Source organism: Pseudophryne corroboree, chromosome 1 (assembly GCF_028390025.1).
Source record: "Pseudophryne corroboree isolate aPseCor3 chromosome 1, aPseCor3.hap2, whole genome shotgun sequence".
Lineage (NCBI taxonomy): Eukaryota > Metazoa > Chordata > Amphibia > Anura > Myobatrachidae > Pseudophryne > Pseudophryne corroboree.
In genome coordinates, this window is record NC_086444.1 from 83,514,858 (window position 1) to 83,535,225 (window position 20,368).

The following is a 20,368-nucleotide window of genomic DNA, read 5'->3' on the forward strand; positions in this document are numbered from 1 at the left end:
CATAGCGGCTGTTTAGCGTCGTCTGATCTCCCCCTGCTATGCGGCAGGACGGAGTTGGCGGCTGCCGGAGCACTGGGACGGCTTGTCTCCTCAGAAGGTAGTGGCTGTCTTGGCGGGTATGAGCTCCCCCTGCTGTGCGGCGGGACGGAGCTGTATTGTATTCACATTAACCCACACATAGCGGGGCGGCAGCCTGCGCTGACCGCCCCGCTCCCCAGCCTACCTTTCTGTAACTTCTGGCTGTGGCGGGACTTTCTGTATAAGCTCCGTCCAGCTTCAGTGGTGTGACTCATGGCTGCAACGGGGCTTCGTTGTGTAAGCTCCGTCAGCTCTGTAGTCCTTGTGACGCAGTCAGCTTCCAGTGATCTATTGGCTGCGACGGCTTTTTGCAAGCCCGTCCAGCTCTCTAGTCCTGGCTGCTGTTTGTAGAAGCAGTGCTGTCTGTGGCCGTGAGGGTGCTCTTTGTGAGGACCGACACGCCATGCTGTCTGTGGCTGTGAGGGTGCTCTTTGTGAGGACCGACACGCCATGCGCTGCCCGTGCAGCGGCACTATCCCGGACCCATGTTTTTTCAGAAACTGGGAAGGGATGTGCTAAGTTGTAAAAATAAAAATTAAAAATAAAATTTAAAAATAAAAATCCAAGTGTGGCTATACCACAAGCCGATGTTCGTGCTGTGAGCACCGAAAAAACACTGAGACAGTACACTGAGGTACTCGGGGATATGGAGGGGTGGGAGGGTCCTAAATTTGAATATTCAGTGCCTTTGTTCGGCTCCGCCCGTCCATATCCCAAGAGTACTCCAGTGACCCCTAGTGGATGAAAAAGAAATGTGGATTCCTTAAACTTTCTATATAGCACAGTAAGCCTTGTTGGTAAGCAGAGAAGTCCGCATGCACATGTTAGTTAAGCAAGAAAGATTTTAAAGCAGAGGAATTTGCCCAACAGTTCAAACAGGTTGTTTGTTAGTGCACTATAAATATAATTGATGGTGCAGCTGTTAGTTTGAAATCAGCTGTTAGCGTTTTAGTCAGATAGATATTAAACCTGTGTTATAATCAATACCGTCCATACCTTACAGCAGGCTTGATGTTGTTATATTGAGCATTTATCGCTATTGGTATATAATCTGATAAATGGAGTGTGGCACAACTGTTGCATTGCCTAACAATTATGGTGCTGGTTTCTCCAGCATTTTGGCTAGAGGGTTGAACATTGCTGTTTCCAGTACATTCATCAGAAGCTTTAACGCTCTAGAGTCTAAAGACAAGAGAAGCATCACTGAAAGGACATGGCACACCAGCTCTAAAGTCTGGCATCCATTATCACAACTGTCCAGTTCAAATCAATAGTGAATAGTTGGCTTCTGTTGACGTTGTGGTTAATATGACAGATGCATCTTTACAGACAGTCTGATGAACTGGCTAGGCAACTGGGATACCCCTCAAATGGAACCATTCAAACTGCACAGCCTAAAATGTTCATGCAAAAATTAAGTCTATGAGCTAGACTTTCTTCATTTAAAAATATATAATGCTGCCAGGTGTCCAACAACAGCCCAAGGAATACCATTTGGTAACAAAGTGTCAAGGATTTTTTTAACGATCCATCTGTGAGACCCCAAGGTCTGGGCTGTCTCATTTACATTTGTCAGAGACCATCTAGAGATAATCTAGTTGGAGAGTCTCCCTCTGGACTTTAGAAGTACGGACATGATTTCCCAAACACCCTCTGCGCTGTAACCTCGCCAAAACGTAGAGTCTGAAATTAAATGGGAATACTGAATGGCAAATAGCTTCCTGCAGGACATAATGGGGGCAGATGTATTAAGCCTGGAGAAGGGATAAAGCAGTGATAAGTGCAAGGAGATATAACGCACCAGCCATATATTAGCCATCGGCTGTGCTGTGGGGCCGACGCGATATGTCTGAACGACAGAATTCACAGACATATCGCCCGTACACAGTGTCCGACGGACCCGCGATATATCGGCCGTTCAATAGACCGGCCGATATGTTGGCCAGTGTGTACCCACCTTGAGGCTCAGAGCTTGGACTCTACATGGAGCAGATGACAGTCCTCTGGAATACTGACTGTTTATTTTCTCTAATTAACAAAAGGAGTAAAACCTAGGGCCCTTAGGTCTAAGAGCACCGATTGTAGAAAGCAAAATTTGTCCCCCATGACCATGTTAGTAATCTTACCTAGTTCTTTACTGAATAATATATGTACAGGGAAATGTATGGACTCCAGAGTTCTTTTGGAGCACATATCTCGGTCTTTCAAGATATGTCAGAATGCAGTTTGCAGATACAGCTGAAGCTGGAATCCTAGCTCCAATTATGCCAGGATCCAGTCCCCAAGTATTCAGACAACTCACAAATGTCCTCAACCAAAATGAGAAAAGCTGATCTGGGCCAATCGCACTGCAAACCTTCAGGCAGTTGCCAAGACCACTTTTCCATGGCCTTAATGACACAAGATGAAGAGAAAATAGTTCTGAGGGAAGTTCCGTCACCATATCAATGTTTTAAGTTTGGTCACCATACGGAACTTACTCACCAATGCTTCGTGTTGGATGGCAACTTTCAACACCCCCTCCATCCCTGAGCTCCAGGGACACTGCAGCCACTTCTCCCACACAGGTCCCAATGTAAGAGGCTGATTAAGTCTACAGACTCCATTAACTTGTAGCTGCACCTCCAATGTGATCTATGGTGCTGAAGGTATAGGATTGCCCCTAAAGGGGTGGTAACAGTCAGTGACACCTGCTCTACCTGCTTCAAGGAAACCAGCAGCTGTGGCGGCAACCCAGAAGTAAATTAAAGAAAAAATAAATACAAAATCTGGCTGCTATTGGTGACCCGGAAAAAGTACCCTGGTTCAGCAGGTACTTAATACACGCAAAAAAAACCCACAGTTTTCGGGTCCTCCATGCTGGGCTCCACATCAGATAATGTAAGGTTTAACCATGTCATCAATGATATTGACTGTATTCATGTTTTTTTTTTTTCCTTTTTCTTGAAAAAAACAAAACAAAAAAAACTTATGTATGCTGTGTACCTGTTCCACTCATCCCTTTGCCTCATCTCATTTCCTCCCAGCTTTCATAAAAACACAAAATGAACCCCTTTGACTCTGTTTGTTATAATTTATTGCCGATATCTCCATATGTTTCTTTTTACAAAGAGTGAAAAAAAAAAAAAAAAAACCCAATAGCCCCAAAAACATCCCAGTAGGCTGCACTCGTAAAGACTTTGAATTCTATACTATACACCGAAAGGCTAAAATAGGAACAAAGGTAATGAGAAAAAAACCACAAGTAAATGTCTCAATAAAATACCTGAAAAATGCCCGTGTAGCCCAGGCAGACACCTCCCGATCAGATGCAGCAGACGAGCACGCAAGTATTAAGCAGGTTGCACAAGCCTGCTCCTCCTTATAATAAAAAAAAAAAAAAAAGGACGTGTACAGATTAGTTTGACCAGCCACTGCACAAGTTTAACTAATACATATAAAGATATAATAAGAATTTACTTACCGATAATTCTATTTCTCGTAGTCCGTAGTGGATGCTGGGGACTCCGTCAGGACCATGGGGAATAGCGGCTCCGCAGGAGACAGGGCACAAAAGCAAGCTTTTAGGATCACATGGTGTGTACTGGCTCCTCCCCCTATGACCCTCCTCCAAGCCTCAGCTAGGTACTGTGCCCGGACGAGCGTACACAATAAGGAAGGATCTTGAATCCCGGGTAAGACTCATACCAGCCACACCAATCACACCGTACAACTTGTGATCTGAACCCAGTTAACAGTATGATAACAAAGAAGTAGCCTCTTAAAAAAGATGGCTCACAACAATAATAACCCGATTTTTGTAACAATAACTATGTACAAGTAATGCAGACAATCCGCACTTGGGATGGGCGCCCAGCATCCACTACGGACTACGAGAAATAGAATTATCGGTAAGTAAATTCTTATTTTCTCTAACGTCCTAGTGGATGCTGGGGACTCCGTCAGGACCATGGGGATTATACCAAAGCTCCCAAACGGGCGGGAGAGTGCGGATGACTCTGCAGCACCGAATGAGAGAACTCCAAGTCCTCTTTAGCCAGAGTATCAAATTTGTAAAATGTTACAAACGTGTTCTCCCCTGACCACGTAGCTGCTCGGCAAAGTTGTAATGCCGAGACCCCTCGGGCAGCCGCCCAAGATGAGCCCACCTTCCTTGTGGAGTGGGCTTTTACAGTTTTAGGCTGTGGCAGGCCTGCCACAGAATGTGCAAGTTGAATTGTGCTACAGATCCAACGAGCAATCGTCTGCTTAGACGCAGGAGCACCCATCTTGTTGGGTGCATACAAGATAAACAACGAGTCAGATTTTCTGACTCCAGCTGTCCTTGAAATATATATTTTCAATGCTCTGACAACGTCCAGTAACTTGGAGTCCTCCAAGTCGCTAGTAGCCGCAGGCACCACAATAGGCTGGTTCAGGTGAAACGCTGAAACCACCTTAGGCAGAAACTGAGGACGCGTCCGCAGTTCTGCCCTGTCCGAATGGAAAATCAGATATGGGCTTTTGTACGATAAAGCCGCCAACTCTGAAACTCTCCTGGCTGAAGCCAGGGCCAATAGCATGGTTACTTTCCATGTAAGATACTTCAAATCTACCGATTTGAGAGGCTCAAACCAATGAGATTTGAGAAATTCCAAAACTACGTTTAGATCCCACGGTGCCACTGGAGGCACAATTGGGGGTTGTATATGTAGTACACCCTTGACAAAAGTTTGTACTTCAGGCACTGAAGCCAATTCTTTCTGGAAGAAGATTGATAAGGCCGAAATTTGAACTTTAATAGACCCCAATTTGAGGCCCATAGACAATCCTGCCTGCAGGAAATGTAGGAATCGACCCAATTGAAATTCTTCCGTTGGGGCCTTCTTGGCCTCACACCACGCAACATATTTTCTCCAAATGCGGTGATAATGTTGTGCGGTCACTTCCTTCCTAGCTTTAATCAAGGTAGGAATAACTTCCTCTGGAATGCCCTTTTCTTTTAGAATCCGGCGTTCAACCGCCATGCCGTCAAACGCAGTCGCGGTAAGTCTTGGAACATACAAGGTCCCTGCTGAAGCAGATCCCTTCTTAGAGGTAGAGGCCACGGATCTTCCGTGAGCATCTCTTGAAGTTCCGGATACCAAGTTCTTCTTGGTCAATCCGGAGCCACTAGTATTGTTCTTACTCCCCTTTTCCGTATAATTCTCAGTACCTTTGGTATGAGAGGCAGAGGAGGAAACACATACACTGACTGGTACACCCACGGTGTTACCAGAGCGTCCACAGCTATTGCCTGAGGGTCTCTTGACCTGGCGCAATATCTGTCCAGTTTTTTGTTGAGGCGAGACGCCATCATGTCCACCTTTGGTTTTCCCAATGGTTCACAATCATGTGGAAAACTTCCGGATGAAGTCCCCACTCTCCCGGGTGAAGGTCGTGTCTGCTGAGGAAGTCTGCTTCCCAGTTGTCCACTCCCGGGATGAACACTGCTGACAGTGCTATGACATGATTTTCCGCCCAGCGAAGAATCCTTGCAGCTTCTGTCATTGCTCTTCTGCTTCTCGTGCCGCCTTGTCTGTTTACGTGGGCGACTGCCGTGATGTTGTCCGACTGGATCAACACCGGCTGACCCTGAAGCAGCGGTTTCGCCAAGCTTAGAGCATTGTAGATCGCTCTTAGCTCTAGTATATTTATGTGAAGAGACGTCTCCAGGTTTGACCATACACCCTGGAAGTTTCTTCCCTGTGTGACTGCTCCCCAGCCCCGTAGGCTGGTATCCGTAGTCACCAGGACCCAGTCCTGTATGCCGAACCTGCGGCCCTCTAACAGATGGGCACTCTGCAACCACCACAGGAGAGACAACCTTGTCCTTGGTGACAGTGTTATCCGCTGATGCATGTGCAGATGCGATCCGGACCATTTGTCCAGCAGATCCCACTGAAATATTCGTGCATGGAATCTGCCGAATGGAATTGCTTCGTAAGAAGCCACCATCTTTCCCAGGACTCTTGTGCATTGATGTACTGACACATTTCCTGGTTTTAGGAGGTTCCTGACAAGTTCGGATAACTCCCTTGCTTTCTCCTCCGGGAGAAACACCTTTTTCTGAACCGTGTCCAGAATCATTCCCAGGAACAGCAGACGTGTTGTCAGGGACAATTGAGATTTTGGAAGATTCAGAATCCACCCGTGTTGTTGAAGCACTACTTGGGTTAGTGCTACACCGACTTCCAGCTGTTCTCTGGACTTTGCCCTTATCAGGAGATCGTCCAAGTAAGGGATAATTAATACGCCTTTTCTTCGTAGAAGAACCATCATTTCGGTCATTACCTTGGTAAAGACCCGAGGTGCCGTGGACAAACCAAACGGCAGCGTTTGAAACTGATAATGACAGTCTTGTATCACGAACCTGAGATACCCTTGGTGTGAGGGGTAAATTGGGACATGCAGATAAGCATCTTTTATGTCCAGGGACACCATGAAGTCCCCTTCTTCCAGATTCGCTATCACTGCTCTTAGTGACTCCATCTTGAACTTGAATTTCTGTATGTACAGGTTCAAGGATTTCAGATTTAGAATAGGTCTTACCGAACCGTCCGGCTTCGGTACCACAAATAGTGTGGAATAATACCCCTTTCCCTGTTGTAGGAGGGGTACCTTGACTATCACCTGCTGAGAATACAGCTTGTGAATGGCTTCCAATACCGTCGCCCTTTCTGAGGGAGACGTTGGTAAAGCAGACTTTAGGAAACGGCGAGGGGGAGATCTTTCGAATTCCAACATGTAACCCTGAGATACTATCTGCAGGATCCACGGGTCCACCTGTGAGCGAGCCCACTGATTGCTGAAAATCTTTAGTCGACCCCCCACCGCTCCTGAGTCCGCTTGTAAAGCCCCAGCGTCATGCTGATGGCTTTGTAGAACCCGGGGCGGGCTTCTGGTCCTGGGCAGGGGCTGCTTGCTGCCCTCTCTTACCCTTTCCTCTGCCTCGTGGCAGATATGACTGTCCTTTTGCCCGCTTGTTTTTATAGGAGCGAAAGGACTGCGGCTGAAAAGACGGTGTCTTTTTCTGTTGGGAGGGGGTCTGAGGTAAAAAAGTGGATTTGCCGGCAGTTGCCGTGGCCACCAGATCCGATAGACCAACCCCAAATAATTCCTCTCCTTTATATGGCAATACTTCCATATGCCTTTTGGAATCCGTATCACCTGACCACTGTCGCGTCCATAAACTTCTTCTGGCAGATATGGACATCGCACTTACTCTCGATGCCAGAGTGCAAACATCCCTCTGAGCATCTCGCATATAAAGAAACGCATCCTTTAATTGCTCTAGAGTCAATAAAATACTGTCCCTATCCAGGGTATCAATATTTTCAGTCAGGGAATCCAACCACACTACCCCAGCACTGCACATCCAGGCTGAGGCTATTGCTGGTCGGAGTATAACACCAGTATGCGTGTATATACTCTTCAGGGTAGTTTCCAGCCTCCTATCTGCTGGATCCTTGAGGGCGGCCGTATCTGGAGACGGCAACGCCACTTGTTTTGATTAACGTGTGAGCGCTTTATCCACCCTAGGGGGTGTTTCCCAGCGCGCCCTAACCTCTGGTGGGAAAGGGTATAATGCCAATAACTTCTTAGAAATTAGCAGTTTTCTATCTGGGTTAACCCACGCTTCATCACACACGTCATTCAATTCCTCTGATTCTGGAAAAGCTACAGGTAGTTTTTTCACCCCCCACATAATACCCCTTTTTGAGGTACCTGCAGTATCAGAGATCTGCAAAGCCTCCTTCATTGCCGTGATCATATAACGTGTGGCCCTATTGGAAAATACGTTTGTTTCTTCACCGTCGACACTAGATTCATCTGTGTCGGTACCTGTGTCGACTGACTGAGGTAAGGGACGTTTTACAGCCCCTGACGGTGTCTGAGACGCCTGAGCAGGTACTAACTGGTTTTCCGGCCGTCTCATTTCGTCAACTGACTTTTGTAATGTACTAACATTATCACGTAATTCCATAATTAAAGCCATCCATTCCGGTGTCGACTCCCTAGGGGGTGACATCACCATTACCGGCAATTGCTCCGCCTCCACACCAACATCGTCCTCATACATGTCGACACACACGTACCGACACACAGCAGACACACAGGGAATGCTCTTATCGAAGACAGGACCCCACTAGCCCTTTGGGGAGACAGAGGGAGAGTTTGCCAGCACACACCAAAAGCGCTATAAAATGTATATAAACAACCCTAAAAGGTGTTGTTTTTGTTATATGCGCTTTAAATATATAAATATCGCCAAAATATGCCCCCCTTCTCTTTGTTACCCTGTTTCTGTAGTGCAGTGCAGGGGAGAGTCCTGGGAGCCTTCCTCACAGCGGAGCTGAGCAGGGAAATGGCGCTGTGTGCTGAGGAGAATAAGCCCCGCCCCCTATCCGGCGGGCTTTTCTCCCGGGTTTTGAGATATCTGGCCCGGGTTAAATACATACATATAGCCTCAATGGCTATATGTGATGTATTCTTTGCCATCAAAGGTATTAAATATTGCTGCCCAGGGCGCCCCCAGCAGCACCCTGCACCCTCCGTGACCGTTCAGTGTGAAGTGTGTAGCAACAATGGCGCACAGCTGCAGTGCTGTGCGCTACCTTCATGAAGGCTGAAGAGCCTTCTGCCGCCTGTTTCCGGACCCTCGATCTTCAGCATCTGTAAGGGGGATCGGCGGCGCGGCTCCGGGACGAACCCCAGGGTGACCTGTGTTCCGACTCCCTCTGAAGCTATGTCCAGTAGCCTAAGACTCCAATCCATCCTGCACGCAGGTGAGTTGAAAATCTCTCCCCTAAGTCCCTCGATGCAGTGAGCCTGTTGCCAGCAGGACTCACTGAAAATAATAAACCTAAAAACTTTTTCTAAGCAGCTCTTTAGGAGAGCCACCTAGATTGCACCCTGCTCGGACGGGCACAAAAACCTAACTGAGGCTTGGAGGAGGGTCATAGGGGGAGGAGCCAGTACACACCATGTGATCCTAAAAGCTTGCTTTTGTGCCCTGTCTCCTGCGGAGCCGCTATTCCCCATGGTCCTGACGGAGTCCCCAGCATCCACTAGGACGTTAGAGAATATATATATATATATATATATATATATATATATATAATATTTTAACACCGTTAAATGTGCTAGATCTGAACTGTGCATACTTGAATAACAGGTACCTGATGTAATTTGAAGAAGCGCTCTATTTCCTCCCCATCTCCCCCAGCACTGGTAACAAGAAGGTGACGAAGCTGGTCCACTGGCCTGAGCTTATGGAAAATATGGCTGCCCTACAATTTACAAAGAGGAACATACTATACCATTCATGTTCAACTTTTTGCAAAACACTTAAAAAAGAAATGAATCAAAGCAGTCAAAGTGAAGCAGACCTTTGCAGAGAGCAGGACAAATTTCCTGGGTGGAACCATGTGCTGCTGAAACATAACAGGGGAGTCAGTAACCGGGATGAAGTCCTTGTTTAACGGAGTGATGATCTTTTCAGCTTTCACGTCATCAATAGAAGAAAGAGCCCAGGAATGTCCGTCAACGTGAACAGTCACCTGAGAAGAGACATATTGGTAACATGAGACGCGGTGCAACATACTCAAGCGCTTTGACTATCACAATGCAAGCGAGTTTGAAAAAGAAAAATATTTTTTTCTTTAATATTAAAAAGAAAAAATTACGAGTATTCAATAATTCGCTGTAAGCTTTCACCTGCATTTCCATCAGCGGCTTGTGAAACGGGAAGGAATCATGGTTGATGCACCACAATATATCATGGTCTTCGTTTTCAGAAGCAGCCATCAGCAAAACACCTAGCGAGAAGAATTTGAATGGATCAGAAGATGTATTAGATCCAAAACAGCAAGAGGCAACGGAGTACTTGGATAATGGGAAACATTGTCTGAAATCACTCACCGCTACTATAAAGAGCTTTGTGCACTTTCGATGGCTTTTCCACTGTGGATGAGGCAGAGAATCCTGGCGGTAAGCGGACATGGACCAAAGACAGCATGCTGGGCCGAGCTGTGGGCTGTCTGAATGGAACTACACTAAAATACATCCGAACACCTGCAACAGAAGCACAGCATAAACCATATTCACCAACTTACTGAATAAAACCATCTTTGTTTTCCAAAGAAAATGACAATATGCCTGTGACCTCATAGTTTGACAGAAGTTAAGAAATTGTGTTCCCAGTGTTGGAAAGTGATAAAGAGGAGCCTGCCACCTATGTTAGGGTGTATTAGCCCAGGCTCCCTTATGAAGGATCGAGAAGATCACACAATGTAACAGAATGTATAACTCACCTGCATGTGTAACGGCAAGTAGGTGACAGTTGACAGATTCAGACTTCTCTATTACAGCAATCTGGACAATAGGCTTGAATACTGAACGGTCTATTGTTCTAGAAAAAATAAGAATTTACTTACCGATAATTCTATTTCTCATAGTCCGTAGTGGATGCTGGGACTCCGTCAGGACCATGGGCAATAGCGGGCTCCGCAGGAGACAGGGCACATCTAAATAAAGCTTTTAGGATCACATGGTGCGTACTGGCTCCTCCCCCTATGACCCTCCTCCAAGCCTCAGTTAGGTACTGTGCCCGGACGAGCGTACACAATAAGGAAGGATCTTGAATCCCGGGTAAGACTCATACCAGCCACACCAATCACACCGTACAACTTGTGATCTGAACCCAGTTAACAGTATGATAACAAAAAACGAAGTAGCCTCTGAAAAGATGGCTCACAACAATAGTAATAACCCGATCTTTGTAACAATAACTATGTACAAGTATTGCAGACAATCCGCACTTGGGATGGGCGCCCAGCATCCACTACGGACTATGAGAAATAGAATTATCGGTAAGTAAATTCTTATTTTCTCTAACGTCCTAGTGGATGCAGGGACTCCGTCAGGACCATGGGGATTATACCAAAGCTCCCAAACGGGCGGGAGAGTGCGGATGACTCTGCAGCACCGAATGAGAGAACTCCAGGTCCTCCTTAGCCAGAGTATCAAATTTGTAAAATTTTACAAACGTGTTTTCCCCTGACCACGTAGCTGCTCGGCAAAGTTGTAATGCCGAGACCCCTCGGGCAGCCGCCCAAGATGAGCCCACTTTCCTTGTGGAGTGGGCCTTTACAGATTTAGGCTGTGGCAGGCCTGCCACAGAATGTGCAAGTTGGATTGTGCTACAGATCCAACGTGCAATCGTCTGTTTAGACGCAGGAGCACCCATCTTGTTGGGTGCATACAATATAAACAACGAGTCAGATTTTCTGACTCCAGCTGTCCTTGAAATATATATTTTTAATGCTCTGACAACGTCCAGTAACTTGGAGTCCTCCAAGTCGCTAGTAGCCGCAGGCACCACAATAGGCTGGTTCAAGTGAAAAGCCGAAACCACCTTAGGGAGAAAATGAGGACGTGTCCGCAGTTCTGCCCTGTCCGAATGGAAAATCAGATATGGGCTTTTGTATGATAAAGCCGCCAACTCTGAAACTCTCCTGGCTGAAGCCAGGGCCAATAGCATGGTTACCTTCCATGTAAGGTATTTTAAATCTACCGATTTTAGAGGCTCAAACCAATGAGATTTGAGAAAATTCAAAACTACGTTCAAATCCCACGGTGCCACTGGAGGCACTATTGGGGGTTGTATATGTAGTACACCTTTGACAAAAGTTTGTACTTCAGGCACTGATGCCAATTCCTTCTGGAAGAAGATTGATAAGGCCGAAATTTGAACTTTAATGGAACCCAATTTTAGGCCCATAGACAATCCTGCTTGCAGGAAATGTAAGAATCGACCCAATTGAAATTCTTCCGTTGGAGCCTTCTTGGCTTCACACCACGCAACATATTTCCGCCAAATGCGGTGATAATGTTGTACAGTCACTTCCTTTCTAGCCTTAATCAAGGTAGGAATAACTTCCTCTGGAATGCCCTTTTTCTTTTAGAATCCGGCGTTCAACCGCCATGCCGTCAAACGCAGACGCGGTAAGTCTTGGAACATACAAGGTCCCTGCTGAAGCAGATCCCTTCTTAGAGGTAGAGGCCACGGATCCTCCGTGAGCATCTCTTGAAGTTCCGGATACCAAGTTCTTCTTGGCCAGTCCGGAGCCACCAGTATTGTTCTTACTCCTCTTTTCCGTATAATTCTCAGTACCTTTGGTATGAGAGGCAGAGGAGGGAACACATACACTGACTGGTACACCCACGGTGTTACCAGAGCGTCCACAGCTATTGCCTGAGGGTCTCTTGACCTGGCGCAATATCTGTCCAATTTTTTGTTGAGGCGAGACGCCATCATGTCCACCTTTGGTTTTTCCCAACGGTTCACAATCATGTGGAAGACTTCTGGATGAAGTCCCCACTCTCCCGGGTGAAGGTCGTGTCTGCTGAGGAAGTCTGCTTCCCAGTTGTCCACTCCCGGGATGAACACTGCTGACAGTGCTATGACATGATTCTCCGCCCAGCGCAGAATCCTTGCAGCTTCTGTCATTGCTCTTCTGCTTCTCGTGCCGCCTTGTCGGTTTACGTGGGCGACTGCCGTGATGTTGTCCGACTGGATCAACACCGGCTGACCCTGAAGCAGCGATTTTGCCAGGCTTAGAGCATTGTAGATCGCTCTTAGCTCCAGTATATTTATGTGAAGGGACGTCTCCAGGTTTGACCACACGCCCTGGAAGTTTCTTCCCTGTGTGACTGCTCCCCAGCCTCGTAGGCTGGCATCCGTAGTCACCAGGACCCAGTCCTGTATGCCGAATCTGCGGCCCTCTAACAGATGGGCACTCTGCAACCACCACAGGAGAGACAACCTTGTTCTTGGTGACAGTGTTATCCGCTGATGCATGTGCAGATGCGATCCGGACCATTTGTCCAGCAGATCCCACTGAAATGTCCGTGCATGGAATCTGCCGAATGGAATCGCTTCGTAAGAAGCCACCATCTTTCCCAGGACTCTTGTGCATTGATGTACTGACACAGTTCCTGGTTTTAGGAGGTTCCTGACAAGTTCGGATAACTCCCTTGCTTTCTCCTCCGGGAGAAACACCTTTTTCTGAACCGTGTCCAGAATCATTCCCAGGAACAGCAGACGAGTTGTCGGGGTCAATTGAGATTTTGGAAGATTCAGAATCCACCCGTGTTGCTGAAGCACTACCTGGGTTAGTGCTACACCGACTTCCAGCTGTTCTCTGGACTTTGCCCTTATCAGGAGATCGTCCAAGTAAGGGATAATTAATACGCCTTTTCTTCGTAGAAGAACCATCATTTCGGTCATTACCTTGGTAAAGACCCGAGGGGCCGTGGACAAACCAAACGGCAGCGTTTGAAACTGATAATGACAGTCTTGTATCACGAACCTGAGATACCCTTGGTGTGAGGGGTAAATTGGGACATGCAGATAAGCATCTTTTATGTCCAGGGACACCATGAAGTCCCCTTCTTCCAGATTCGCTATCACTGCTCTGAGTGACTCCATCTTGAACTTGAATTTCTGTATGTACAGGTTCAAGGATTTCAGGTTTAGAATAGGTCTTACCGAACCGTCCGGCTTCGGTACCACAAATCGTGTGGAATAATACCCCTTCCCCTGTTGTAGGAGGGGTACCTTGACTATCACCTGCTGAGAATACAGCTTGTGAATGGCTTCCAAAACCGACGTCCTTTCTGAGGGAGACGTTGGTAAAGCAGACTTTAGGAACCGGCGAGGGGGAGACCTTTCGAACTCCAACATGTAACCCTGAGATATTATCTGCAGGATCCACGGGTCCACTTGTGAGCGAGCCCACTGATTGCTGAAAATCTTGAGTCGACCCCCCACCGCTCCTGAGTCCGCTTGTAAAGCCCCAGCGTCATGCTGATGGCTTTGTAGAACCCGGGGCGGGCTTCTGGTCCTGGGCAGGGGCTGCTTGCTGCCCTCTCTTACCCTTTCCTCTGCCTCGCGGCAGATAAGACTGTCCTTTTGGTCGCTTGTTTTTATAGGAGCGAAAGGACTGCGGCTGAAAAGACGGTGTCTTTTTCTGTTGGGAGGGGGTCTGAGGTAAAAAAGTGGATTTGCCGGCAGTTGCCGTGGCCACCAGGTCCGAAAGACCAACCCCAAATAATTCCTCTCCTTTATATGGCAATACTTCCATATATGCCTTTTGGAATCCGCATCACCTGACCACTGTCGCGTCCATAAACTTCTTCTGGCAGATATGGACATCGCGCTTACTCTTGATGCTAGAGTACAAATATCTCTCTGAGCATCTCGCATATAAAGAAAAGCATCCTTTAATTGCTCTAGAGTCAATAAAATACTGTCCCTATCCAGGGTATCAATATTTTCAGTCAGAGAATCCAACCACACTACCCCAGCACTGCACATCCAGGCTGAGGCTATTGCCGGTCGCAGTATAACACCAGTATGTGTGTATATACTCTTCAGTGTAGTTTCCAGCCTCCTATCTGCTGGATCCTTGAGGGCGGCCGTATCAGGAGACGGCAACGCCACTTGCTTTGATAAACGTGTGAGCGCCTTATCCACCCTAGGGGGTGTTTCCCAGCGCGCCCTAACCTCTGGTGGGAAAGGGTATAATGCCAATAACTTCTTGGAAATTAGCAGTTTTCTATCTGGGTTAACCCACGCTTCGTCACACACGTCATTCAATTCCTCTGATTCTGGAAAAGCTACAGGTAGTTTTTTCACCCCCCACATAATACCCCTTTTTGAGGTACCAGCAGTATCAGAGATCTGCAAAGCCTCCTTCATTGCCGTGATCATATAACGTGTGGCCCTATTGGAAAATACGTTTGTTTCTTCACCGTCGACACTAGATTCATCTGTGTCGGTACCCGTGTCGACTGACTGAGGTAAGGGACGTTTTACAGCCCCTGACGGTGTCTGAGACGCCTGAGCCGGTACTAACTGGTTTTCCGGCCGTCTCATTTCGTCAACTGACTTTTGTAATGTGCTAACATTATCACGTAATTCCATAACTAAAGCCATCCATTCCGGTGTCGACTCCCTAGGGGGTGACATCACCATTACCGGCAATTGCTCTGCCTCCACACCAACATCGTCCTCATACATGTCGACACACACGTACCGACACACAGCAGCCACACAGGGAATGCTCTAATCGAAGACAGGACCCTCTTAGCCCTTTGGGGAGACAGAGGGAGAGTTTGCCAGCACACACCAAAAACGCTATAAATGTATATAAACAACCCTAGAAGGTGTTGTTTTTGATATAAGCGCTTTTAATATATCAATATCGCCAAATTATGCCCTCCTTCTCTTTGTTACCCTGTTTCTGTAGTGCAGTGCAGGGGAGAGTCCTGGGAGCCTTCCTCACCAGCGGAGCTGAGCAGGAAAATGGCGCTGAGTGCTGAGGAGAATAAGCTCCGCCCCTTTTTCGGCGGGCTTTTCTCACGGGTTTTAAGAAAACTGGCCTGGGTTAAATACATACATATAGCCTTAATGGCTATATGTGATGTATTTATTTTGCCACTAAAGGTATTTAATATTGCTGCCCAGGGCGCCCCCAGCAGCGCCCTGCACCCTCCGTGACTGAATCAGTGAGACGTGTAGCAACAATGGCGCACAGCTGCAGTGCTGTGCGCTACCTTCATGAAGACTGAGGAGTCTTCTGCCGCCTGCTTTCCGGACCTCCGTCTTCAGCGTCTGTAAGGGGGATCGGCGGCGCGGCTCCGGGACGAACCCCAGGAGGACCTGTGTTCCGACTCCCTCTGGAGCTAAGTGTCCAGTAGCCTAAGACTCCAATCCATCCTGCACGCAGGTGAGTTGGAAATCTCTCCCCTAAGTCCCTCGTTGCAGTGATCCTGTTGCCAGCAGGATTCACTGAGATTTAAACCTAAAAAAACTTTTTCTAAGCAGCTCTTTAGGAGAGCCACCTAGATTGCACCCTTCTCGGACGGGCACAAAAACCTAACTGAGGCTTGGAGGAGGGTCATAGGGGGAGGAGCCAGTACGCACCATGTGATCCTAAAAGCTTTATTTAGATGTGCCCTGTCTCCTGCGGAGCCCGCTATTCCCCATGGTCCTGACGGAGTCCCAGCATCCACTAGGACGTTAGAGAAAAGCAAATACTATTGTTACTCCTTAAGTATTCAGATATTTAACTGAAATTTCCTGCTGAAAAACTCATAAGACTGTACAGTACTCTGCACAGCACAAGACCAATAACTACACTGGGCATACTCCACTAGGAGGTAACGGCAATCTGGGGCTGATTCAAAGTTGCATACTTTTATTACTATTAACAAGGGTTCCGCAACGCCCCAATTACAGAGTACATATGCACATAATCAAAACAGGAAAACAGTGACTTACAGTTGAAGACAATATAGGACAAGTACAGGGTAACTAAAGATAATTACATCAGTAGACAACACTGAGAGAAGTATCAATGTGGCTGAAAGCTGCAGGATTTGGGCAGTTGAGGATTATTAAAGTAAGAAAAGGATAAGCACATAAGGGAAGAGGGCCCTGCTCGTGAGAGCTTACATTATAAAGGGGAGGGGTAGACAGACTAGAGGGACACAGATGGGGTAGACCGAGCGTGGGACAGAGGGTTAGGATGAGATTTGGCTGAAGTTCCGTTTGAAGTTCTGTAGAGAGGTGGAGAGTCTGAGGGGAGAGGTAAAGAATTCCAGAGAAAGGGAGCAGCACGTGAAAAATCTTGGAGATAGGAGTGGGAGGAAGTAATCAAAAGACAGGTGAGTCGGCGTGCATTAGCAGAGCGAAGAGGATGGGTGGGAGCGTAAAGGGAGATAAGGTCAGAGATGTAAATGGGAGAGGAGTGCTTTGTAAGTGAGAAGTTTGAATTGGATTCTGAAAGGGCTAGCAATGTGCACCTTTTCTCAACTAACTCTCCAAGACAGGTAGGATACTCAAGTGAATGTATAGACAGCACTGTACGCAGGCGGCTTTACATGGGAGCTGCTGCCCTCTGTAAGATGGCGCCCAGAGTCTCTGAGGGAGTGAGTGAGAGTGTAAGGCAGCTCCAGGGCAGAAAATCAGCAAGGAGATTGCGTCCTGGGACGGGCTACAGGTCAAGCGCCACCTCCCCTATGCTGGACTTCCACCCCAGGTACTTTGAAGCCTTACCAAACTGGTGTTAATACACCTGACCTGTGCTCTGATGGGGTCCCTGCCCAGTGACAGTGTCCACGTCAGCGCTGCGGTCTGTCTCCCCACCGTGGACGAATTGCAGTTTAATGGCGGGTCCTGCCTATGAAACCCTCTTACCTCCTCCCTGTAGCCACCATGCGATCCCGGAGAGCAGTCTGCGACCATGCCTAAGTCGGGATGCCTCTGCCGAAAGTACCCAGGAACCAGGCCAACGGGAGTGTGCGGCGCAGCTTGGGAGGTGATTGAGCTGCAGCACTGAATGTCACACTGACAATACAGTGCTGCCAGCTCATAGCAAAGTCAAATTCTTTTAAGCTTTCAGGGCTGCTCAGCGCAGACCCTCCTGTTCAGTGACCTGCTGCTGCAAGCACCAACTCAAATCTGAGCTCACAGTGCCTGGAGACGGGGTTATAGAGGAGGCCCCTTATGCATCCTCAGACAGCTAAAGCTTTACCTGTTGGTGCCCCTGTATCCGGATCCACTCTACACCCCGATGTTTTCCTGTGGAAAACAATGTACCCTGCTGCAGAAATACAGTTACCACACAAATGCTTTGTAAAGAGATAAACGTCAACTGACTCATCTCACGGTCCTACAGTGGTTGCAGGGTTCCACCTGAAAATAAGAATTTACTTACCGATAATTCTATTTCTCATAGTCCGTAGTGGATGCTGGGAACTCCGTAAGGACCATGGGGAATAGCGGCTCCGCAGGAGACTGGGCACAAAAGTAAAAGCTTTGGGACTACCTGGTGTGCACTGGCTCCTCCCCCTATGACCCTCCTCCAAGCCTCAGTTAGGATACTGTGCCCGGACGAGCGTACACAATAAGGAAGGATTTTGAATCCCGGGTAAGACTCATACCAGCCACACCAATCACACTGTACAACCTGTGATCTGAACCCAGTTAACAGCATGATAACAGCGGAGCCTCTGAAAAGATGGCTCACAACAATAATAACCCGATTTTTGTAACAATAACTATGTACAAGTATTGCAGACAATCCGCACTTGGGATGGGCGCCCAGCATCCACTACGGACTATGAGAAATAGAATTATCGGTAAGTAAATTCTTATTTTCTCTGACGTCCTAGTGGATGCTGGGGACTCCGAAAGGACCATGGGGATTATACCAAAGCTCCCAAACGGGCGGGAGAGTGCGGATGACTCTGCAGCACCGAATGAGAGAACTCCAGGTCCTCCTCAGCCAGGGTATCAAATTTGTAGAATTTAGCAAACGTGTTTGCCCCTGACCAAGTAGCTGCTCGGCAAAGTTGTAAAGCCGAGACCCCTCGGGCAGCCGCCCAAGATGAGCCCACTTTCCTTGTGGAATGGGCTTTTACAGATTTTGGCTGTGGCAGGCCTGCCACAGAATGTGCAAGCTGAATTGTACTACAAATCCAACGAGCAATATTCTGCTTAGAAGCAGGAGCACCCAGCTTGTTGGGTGCATACAGGATAAACAGCGAGTCAGATTTTCTGACTCCAGCCGTCCTGGAAATATATTTTCAGGGCCCTGACTACGTCCAGCAACTTGGAGTCCTCCAAGTCCCTAGTAGCCGCAGGTACCACAATAGGCTGGTTCAAGTGAAACGCTGAAACCACCTTAGGGAGAAATTGAGGACGAGTCCTCAATTCTGCCCTGTCCGTATGAAAAATTAGGTAAGGGCTTTTATAGGATAAAGCCGCCAATTCTGAGACACGCCTGGCTGACGCCAGGGCTAACAGCATTACCACTTTCCATGTGAGATATTTTAAGTCCACAGTGGTCAGTGGTTCCAACCAATATGATTTTAGGAACCCCAAAACTACATTGAGATCCCAAGGTGCCACTGGAGGCACAAAAGGAGGCTGTATATGCAGTACCCCCTTGACAAACGTCTGAACTTCAGGAACTGAAGCCAGTTCTTTCTGGAAGAAAATCGACAGGGCCGAAATTTGAACCTTAATGGACCCTAATTTTAGGCCCATAGACAGTCCTGTTTGCAGGAAATGCAGGAAACGACCCAGTTGAAATTCCTCTGTAGGGGCCTTCCTGGCCACACACCACGCAACATATTTACGCCAAATACGGTGATAATGTTGCACGGTTACATCCTTCCTGGCTTTGATCAGGGTAGGGATGACTTCATCCGGAATGCCTTTTTCCTTCAGGATCCGGCGTTCAACCGCCATGCCGTCAAACGCAGCCGCGGTAAGTCTTGGAACAGACAGGGTCCCTGCTGGAGCAGGTCCTTTCTTAGAGGTAGAGGCCACGGGTCCTCCGTGAGCATCTCCTGAAGTTCCGGGTACCAAGTTCTTCTTGGCCAATCCGGAGTCACGAGTATCGTTCTTACTCCCCTTTGCCGTATAATTCTCAGTACTTTTGGTATGAGAGGCAGAGGAGGAAACACATACACTGACTGGTACACCCATGGTGTTACCAGAGCGTCTATTGACCTGGCGCAATACCTGTCCAGTTTTTTGTTGAGGCGGGACGCCATCATGTCCACCATTGGTCTTTCCCAATGGACCACAATCATGTGGAAGACTTCTGGATGAAGTCCCCACTCTCCCGGGTGCAGATCGTGTCTGCTGAGGAAGTCTGCTTCCCAGTTGTCCACTCCCGGAATGAACACTGCTGACAGTGCTATCACATGATTTTCCGCCCAGCGAAGAATCCTTGCAACTTCTGCCATTGCCCTCCTGCTTCTTGTGCCGCCCTGTCTGTTTACGTGGGCGACTGCCGTGATGTTGTCCGACTGGATCAACACCGGCTGACCCTGAAGCAGAGGCCTTGCTTGACTTAGGGCATTGTAAATGGCCCTTAGTTCCAGGATATTTATGTGAAATGACGTTTCCATGCTTGACCACAAGCCCAGGAAATTTCTTCCCTGTGTGACTGCTCCCCAGCCTCTCAGGCTGGCATCCGTGGTCACCAGGACCCAGTCCTGAATGCCGAATCTGCGGCCCTCTAGAAGATGAGCACTCTGCAACCACCACAGGAGAGAGAGACACCCTTGTCCTTGGAGACAGGGTTATCCGCTGATGCATCTGAAGATGCGATCCGGACCATTTGTCCAGCAGATCCCACTGAAAAGTTCTTGCGTGGAATCTGCCGAATGGAATCGCTTCGTAAGA

At 47.9% G+C, this 20,368-nt stretch overlaps 1 protein-coding gene across 1 annotated transcript in view; it reads right to left on the minus strand.

The window, feature by feature from the left end:
- NUP155 (nucleoporin 155) overlaps nt 1-20,368 on the minus strand; it is a 212,222-nt gene that overhangs the window by 167,072 nt on the left and 24,782 nt on the right. The window contains exons 10-15 of the mRNA XM_063961169.1: nt 10,413-10,510; nt 10,021-10,173; nt 9,817-9,917; nt 9,489-9,659; nt 9,279-9,389; nt 3,344-3,438 (exon numbers count right to left, since the gene is read on the minus strand). Of these exons, the coding sequence (XP_063817239.1) occupies nt 3,344-3,438; nt 9,279-9,389; nt 9,489-9,659; nt 9,817-9,917; nt 10,021-10,173; nt 10,413-10,510 (729 nt within the window). The remainder of the gene's footprint in view (nt 1-3,343; nt 3,439-9,278; nt 9,390-9,488; nt 9,660-9,816; nt 9,918-10,020; nt 10,174-10,412; nt 10,511-20,368) is intronic.